The 8,331-nt window shown below is 42.2% G+C and overlaps 1 protein-coding gene across 5 annotated transcripts in view; it reads left to right on the top strand.

Annotated features, from left to right (window-relative positions):
- LOC139766193 (uncharacterized) overlaps window positions 1-8,331 on the top strand; it is a 197,098-nt gene that overhangs the window by 154,780 nt on the left and 33,987 nt on the right. For all 5 annotated transcript variants that reach the window (XM_071694466.1, XM_071694467.1, XM_071694469.1 and 2 more), the window contains one exon: window positions 5,594-6,881. In XM_071694466.1, the coding sequence (XP_071550567.1) occupies window positions 5,594-6,881 (1,288 nt within the window). The remainder of the gene's footprint in view (window positions 1-5,593; window positions 6,882-8,331) is intronic.

Genomic DNA, 8,331 nt, shown 5'->3' with positions numbered 1-8,331 from the left:
TCCATAAACAAATGAAACAACCATGGAGACATCACCCACCCCTGCCGCAAACCGACATTCACCGAGAACCAATCACTTATCTCTCTTCCTACTCATACACATGCCTTACATCCTTGATAAAAACTTTTCGCTGTGTCTAACAACTTGCCTCCCACACCATATATTCTTAATACCTTCCACAGAGCATCTCTATCAACTCTATCATATGCCTCTCCAGATCCATAAATGCTACATACAAATCCATTGGCTTTTCTAAATATTTCTCACATTCTTCATAGCAAACATCTGATCCACACATCCTCTACAACTTTTGAAACCACACTGCTCTTCCCTAATCTGATGCTCTGTACATGCCTTCACCCTCTCAATCAATACCCTTCTATATAATATCCCAGGAATACTCAACAAACTTATACCTCTGTAATTTGAACACTCACCTTTATCCCCTTTGCCTTTGTAGAATGGCACTATGCATGCATTCCACCAATCCTCAGGCACCTCACCGTGAGTCATACATACATTAAATATCCTTACCAATTAGTCAACAATACAGTCACCCCCTTTTTTTATTAAATTCCACTGCAATACCATCCAAACTCGCTGCTTTGCAAGCTTTCATCTCCTGCAGAGCTTTTACTACCTCATCTCTGTTTACCAAATCATTCTCCCTAACCCTCACACTTCGCACACCACCTCTACCAAAATGCCCTATATCTGCCACTCTATCTTCTAACACATTCACCAAACCTTCAAAATGCTCACTCCATCTTTTCACATCACCACTACTTGTTATCACCTCCCCATTATCCCCCTTCACGATGTTCCCATTTGTTCTGTTGACTTATGCACTTTATTTACATCCTTCCAAAGCTTCTGTTTATTCTCCCTAAAATTTAATGATACTCTCTCATCCCAACTCTCATTTGCTCTCTTTTTCACCTCTTGCATCTTTCTCTTGACCTCCTGCCTCTTTCTTTCATACATCTTCAGTCATCTGCACTATTTCCCTGCAAAATGTCATCCAAATGCCTCTCTCTTCTCTTTCACTTATCATCTTACTTCTTCGTCCCACCACTCACCTTACCAATCTGCCCACCTCCCACGCTTCTCAATTCTTCATCCCACCACTCACCTTTCTAATGTGCCCATCTCCCACGTTTCTCATGCCACAAGCATCTTTTACGCAAGCTATCACTGCTTCCCTAAATATATCCCATCCCATCCCATTCCATCCCCCCCACTCCCCTTACATCCTTTGCTCTCACCTTTTTCCATTCTGCACTCAGTCTTTCCTGGTACTTCTTCACACAAGTCTCCTTACGAAGCTCACTTACTCTCACCTATCTCTTCACCCCAACATTCTCCTTTTCTGAAAACCTCTACAAATCTTCACCTTCAGCTCCACAAGATAATGATCAGACATCACTCCAGTTGCACCTCCCAGCACATTAACATCCAAAAGTCTCTCTTGCGTGCCTATCAATTAACACACAATCCAATAATGCTCTCTGGCCATCTCTCTTACTTAGATATGTATTCTTATGTATATCTCTCTTTTTAAACCAGGTATTCCCAATCACCAGTCCTTTTTCAGCAAATAAATCTACAAGCTCTTCACCATTTCCATTTACAACACTGAACACCCCATGTACACCAATTATTCCCTCAACTGCCACAGTACTCACCTTTGCATTCAAATCACCCGTCACTATAACCCGGTCTCGTGCATCAAAACTACCAACACACTCACTCAGCTGCTCCCAAAACACTTGCCTTTCTTTTCATGCCCAGGTGCATATGCACTAATAATCACCTATCTCTCTCCATCCACTTTCAGTTTTACCCATATCAATCTAGAGTTTACTCTCTTACACTCTATCACATACTCCCACCACTCCTGTTTCAGGAGTAGTGCTACTCCTTCCCTTGCTCTTGTCCTCTCACTAACCCCCGACTTTACTCCCAAGACATTCCCAAACCACTCTTCCCCTTTACCCTTGAGCTTCATTTCACTCAGAGCCAAAACATCCAGGTTTCTTTCCTCAAGTATACTACCTGTCTCTCCTTTTTTCTCATCTTGGTTACATCCACACACATTTAGACACTCCAATCTGAGCTTCGAGGAGGATGAGCACTCCCTGCGTGATTCCTTCTTCTGTTTCTTCTTTTAGAAAGTTGAAGTACAAGGAGGGGAGGGTTTGTAGCCCCCCGGTTTATTATTATTTTTTATATTATACTCTCCCGCATTAGCGAGGTAGTGCAAGGAAACAGACGAAAGAATGGCCCAACCCACCCACATACACATGTATATATACATATACGTCCACACTCGCACATATACATCCCTATACATCTCAACGTATACATATATATACACGCACAAATATATATACACATATACATAATTCATACTGTGTGCCCTTCTTCATTCCCATTGCCAACCCGCCACACATGAAATGACAACCCCCTCCCCCCACATGTGTGCAAGGTAGCACTAGGAAAAGACAACAAAGGCCACATTTGTTCAAAGTCAGTCTCTCGCTGTCATATATAATGCATTGAAACTGCAGCTCCCTTTCCACATCCAGGCCCCACAGCACTTTCCATGGTTTACCCCAGATGCTTCACATGCCTTGGTTCAATCCATTGACAGCACGTCGACCCCGGTATACCACATCGTTCCAATTCACTCTATTCCTTGCACACCTATGATCCTCCTGTCTGTTCAGGCCCTGATCACTCAGAATCTTTTTCCCTTCATCTTTCCACCTCCAATTTGGTCTCCCACTTCTTCTCATTCCCTGCACCTCTGATAAATATATCCTCTTTGTCAATATTTCCTCACTCATTCTCTCCATGTGACCAAACCATTTCAAAACACCTTCTTCTGCTCTTTCTACCACACTCTTTTTATTACCACACATCTCTCTTACCCTTTCTTTATTTACTCGGTCAAACCACCTCACACCACGTGTTGTCCTCAAGCATCTCATTTCCAACACATCCACCCTTTTCCGCTTAACTCTATCTATAGCCCATGCCTCGCAACCATTTAACATTGTCATAACCACTGTTCCTTCAAACATACCCATTTTTGCTTTCTGAGATAACCTTTTCACCTTCTACACATTTTTCAACGCTCCCAGAACTTTCGCCCTCTCCCCCACCCTATGACTCACTTCCGCCTCCATGGTTTTATCCGCTGCCAAATCCACTCCCAGATATCTAAAAACTTCACTTCCTCCAGTTTTTCTCCATTCAAACGTACCTCCTAATTGACTTGTCCCTCAACCTTCCTGTACCTAATAACCTTACTCTTATTCACATTTACTCTCAGCTTTCTTATTTCACACACTTTACCAGACTCAGTCGCCAGTTTCTGCAGTTTCTCATCCGAATCAGCCACCAGCGCTGTATCATCAGTGAACAACAACTGACTCACTTCCCAAGCTCTCTCATCAATAACAGACTGCATACTTGCCCCTCTTTCCAAAACTCTTGCATTCACCTCCCAAACAACTCCATCCATAAACAAATGAAACAACCATGGAGACATCATGCACCCCTGCCACAAACCAACATTTACTGAGAACCAATCACTTTCATCTCTTCCTACTTGTACAAATGCTTTACATCCTAAATAAAAACTTTTCACTGCTTCTAACAACTTGCCTCCCACACCATATATTCTTAATACCTTCCACAGTACATCTCTATCAACTCTTATCATATGCCTTCTCCAGATTTGTGCAGTGATACTATGCAGGCATTCTGGCAATCCTCAGGCACCTCACCATGTGTCATACATACATTAAATAACCTTACCAACCAGTCAACAACACAGTCACCCCCTTTTTGTAATAAATTCCACTGCAATACCATCCAAACCCGCTGCCTTGCCGGCTTTCATCTTCTGCAAAGCTTTTACTACTTCTTCTGTTTACCAAATCATTCTCCCTAACCCTCTCACTTTGCACACCACCTCAACCAAAAAAACCCTATATCTGCCACTCTATCATCAAACACATTCCACAAACCTTCAAAATACTCACTCCATCTCCTTCTCACATCACTACTACTTGTTATCACCACCTCCCCATTAGCCCCCTTCACTGATGTTCTCATTCGTTCCCTTGTCTTACGCACTTTATTTACCTCCTTCCAAAACATCTTTTGATTCTCCCTAAAATTTAATGATACTCTCTCACCCCAACTCTCAATTGCCCTATTTTTCACCTCTTGTACCTTTCTCTTGACCTCTTGCCTCATTCTTTTATACATCTTCCACTCTTTTGCATTATTTCCCTGCAAAAATCGTCCAAATGCCTCTCTCTTCTCTTTCACTAATAATCTTACTTCTTCATCCCACCACTCACTACCCTTCCTAATCTACCCACCTCCCACGCTTCTCATGCCACAAGCATCTTTTGCGCAAGCCATCACTACTTTCTTAAATACATGCCATTCCTCCCCCTCTCCCCTTACGTCCTTTGTTCTCACGTTTTTCTTTTCTGTACTCAGTCTCTCCTGGTACTTCCTCACACAAGTCTCCTTCCCAAGCTCACTTACTGTCACTGCTTTCTTTGCCCCAACATTCTCTCCCCTTCGCCTCCACAAGATAATGGTCAGACATCCCTCCAGTTGCACCTCTCAGCACATTAACATCCAAAAGTCTCTCTTTCACATGCCTGTCAATTAACACGTAATCTAATAACGCTCTCTGGCCATCTCTCCTACTTACATACGTATCCTTATGTATATCTTGTTGCTAGAAAGCAACAAGAATTAATGAAGTAGCACCAGGAACAGAAGAACAATGGCCACATTTACTCACATCCGTTCGCTAGCTGTCATGTGTAATGACAGGGTGCTTCGGTTTCTGTGCATTACACATGACCGCTAGAGAATGGATGTGAGTGAATGTGTCCTTCTTGTTTTGTAACTCTGTATCGTGGCAAGGAATACATAGGGAATGAATTTTGGAGTGTTAGAGTGGGTGATATTTATACTTTGTGGTGGTATGGGCATGAACGCAAGATGGGGAGTTTGCAAGGAGAATGTATGATAGTACAATCAAAGGAGATGGTGTGAGAGGAGAGAAATAGTGGAAAAATACATGGAATGGTGTATGTGAGAGAGGCATGTAAGAACAGGGATGTATGGAGGTGCTTTTGCCTTGGGCCACCTCCTTGATGGGAGCTCCCAAAGGGAACAAGTATCAGAGTTATAGATAGTTAGGTAGCTTTGTTGCTTAGCCCAAAGTTGTGAAGGGTCCTTGTTCTCCTTTGTTAGATGCAGTAGGCATTTGAGTTATTATTTTGTAAAGGATATTTGGGTTGATGTATGTCTACCCATGTTTCATTTTAGGGGTCATATAAAAATGACTTGGGTAGAGCTCACCCAAGATGATTGGTGGATGATGTGACAAGTAATGGAGTAGGGAGGGATAATGTAGTTTCCACACGTTGTAAAAGTTGCGTTTAGTTAAATTCCTGGAAAACTGTTTAGTTAGCCTTTAAGTAATCTTGGGATTGACTTATAGCTCTCTCAGAGAAAAGAACTCTATTGTCACTAATGTTTTTGCATTTTGCAGGAAAAACAGAGAATTTACAGAATTGATAGTTCATCACTGAAAGAAATAGTTGCTGAAGATAAGCCTGTAAAAGTCACATCTCCAAGCTTGGCAAGGTTGAATGAGTCTGGGACCAGGTCTGGGACCTTAATAACTTCAAGAAGTCCATACTTGACTATGAAAGCTTCTCCAAGGAAGTTCACTCCAGCATCTTCTTTATCTTGCGGTAAAAATGGGTCTTCACTTAAGTCATCCTCCACAAGAGATGAATTACCATCTAGGTCATCACCCAAGAAAAGTGAATGTCAGTCTAGGTCATCCTCAAAGAAGGATGAAGTTCCTGCTCCATTATCTCATAAGAAAATGGAGTCAGTCATAGGGTTAGCTTCCAGTGATGAGGAATCAGCAGCTGGGAAATTCATCAGATGTGCTTCATCACCAATGAGATCATCTCCAAGGCTTCGGAGGTCATCTTCCAATAGGGATGAGTCATGTTTAAGGTCAACTGCGTCTGGGGAAGAGTCACCAGTTCGTTCACCCTTCAAGAAGGAGGGGTCACTAAGTAGATTATCCTTCAGTAGGAATAAGTCCATAAAATGCCCATCCATGTGTAAAGTCAGATCATCTCCCACAAGGCAAGATGTTGCATCACCTAGATCATCCATGAGTGATAAGGAATTGCCAACTAAATCATCACCCAGTTTAAGAACACATGTTCATCTATCTTCCAGACAAGAATCATTGAATGGGTCATCCTGTAATGAGAATATCTCACCAGATAATTCATCAACCAGAAGGATTCAGACACCAACAAAACCATTCTCAAAGAGGAATGAATCCCAGGTGAGGTCATCTCCAGGCAAGACACCTTTGAGTAAGAATGAATCACTGGCAAGGTCATTCCATGAGGAGGATGAATTATCAACTGGTTTGTCCATCAGCAGTGACATTCCACAAATGAGATCATCCCCCAAGCACATGAAGTTCCCCATTTCTTCATTCCCTGTTGAGAATGAGTCACAAGCAAGATTATCTCCCAGTAAAAAAGATTCACTAGCAGAGTTCCTCAGTCTCCAGTCAAAAACAAGTACCTCATTAAACAAAGATGAACCACCAAAATCATCTTTTGATATTTCATTAGCAACCAAGGTATCTTCCAAGCAGAAGTCCTCTTCACCCAAGCCAATAGTAAGGCCAAGTTTGAGCAAGAATGGATCACCAGCAAGGTCATTATTGAGTAAAAATGAATTACATGCTAAATCAACTTCAAGCAAGAATCATTCACCAACTACTGAACCAAATGATGAAGGTAAGGCAGTTTTTAGTCTTTGAGTGATTCAGTGGTGCCATACATCCAAGGGAAGGGAATTTCCTTTTCTTCTCTTTCTTTTATACTTGTTGCCATTTCCCACAGTAACAAGATATAGGCAATACCTCTATATACACATGACAACTAGAGACTAAGTGTAAACAAATGTGACGTTCTTCGTCTGTTTCCTGGCACTAACTCAGAGGAGGATGGATGTAACGGAAATGAAATGTGGTGTAAGTTGGTTTGATGGAGTGAGTAATGAAAGGGTAAGAGAAATGTGTGGAAATAGAAAGAGTGTGGTCGAAAGAGCAGAAGAGGATGTGTTGAAGTGGTTTGGACGTATGGAGAGAATAAGTGAGGAAAGATTGACAAAGAGGATGTATGTGTCAGGTGGAAGGAACAAGGAGGAGGAGACCAAATTGGAGGCGGAAGGATGGAGTGAAAAAGATTTTAAGCAATCAGGGCCTGAAAATATAGGAGGGTAAGAGGCATGCAAGGAATAGAGTGAATTGTAACGATGTGGTATACCAGGGTAGATGTGCTGTCGATGGACTGGACCAAGGCATGTGAAACGACGTTCTGGGATAAACCATGGAAAGATCTGTGGTGCCAGGATGTGGATAGGGAGCTGTGGTTTTGGTGCATTGCTCATGACAGTTTGAGACTGAGTGTGAACAAATGCAGCCTTTTTTTGTATATTTTCCTGGTGCTTCCTTCCTGAAGCAGAGGGTAGTGATGCTCTTTCATGTGGGGTTGGGGGGTGCCGGAATGGATGAAAGTAAGCGTGAATATTTACATGTGTAAATATGTATATGTCTGTATGTATATGTGTTTTACTTTCTAAAAGGGGAAACAGAAGAAAGTGTCATGCGGGGAGTGCTAATCCTCCTCGAAGGCTCAGATTGGGGTTTCTAAATGTGTGTGGATGTAACCAAGATGAGAAAAAGGAGAGATAGGTAGTATGTTTGAGGAAAGGAACCTGGATGTTTTGGCTCTGAGTGAAACGAAGCTCAAGAGTAAAGAGGAAGAGTGGTTTGGGAATGTTTTGTGAGTAAAGTCAGAGGTTAGTGGGAGGTTAAGAGCAAAGGAAAGAATAGCACTCCTCCTCACGCAGGAGTTGTGGGAATATGTGATAGAGTATAAGAAAGTAGACTCTAGATTGATATGGGTAAAACTGAAAGTGAATGGAAAGAGATGGGTGGTTCTTGGTGCCTATGCACCTGGTCATAAGAAGAAAGATCATGAGAGGCAAGTGTTTTGGGAGCAGCTGAGTGAGTGTGCTAGCAGCTTTGATGCACAAGACCGGGTTATAGTGATGGGTGATTTGAATGCAAAGGTGAGTAATGTGGCAGATAAGGGAATAATTGGTGTACATGGGGTGTTCAGTGTTGTAAATGGAAATGGTGAAGAGCTTGTGGATATGTGTGCTTAAAAAGGACTGGTGATT

Source organism: Panulirus ornatus, chromosome 57, assembly GCF_036320965.1.
Source record: "Panulirus ornatus isolate Po-2019 chromosome 57, ASM3632096v1, whole genome shotgun sequence".
Classification (NCBI taxonomy): domain Eukaryota; kingdom Metazoa; phylum Arthropoda; class Malacostraca; order Decapoda; family Palinuridae; genus Panulirus; species Panulirus ornatus.
Note: the sequence above shows the minus strand (reverse complement) of the source record. Positions and strands in the feature narration are given on the sequence as shown.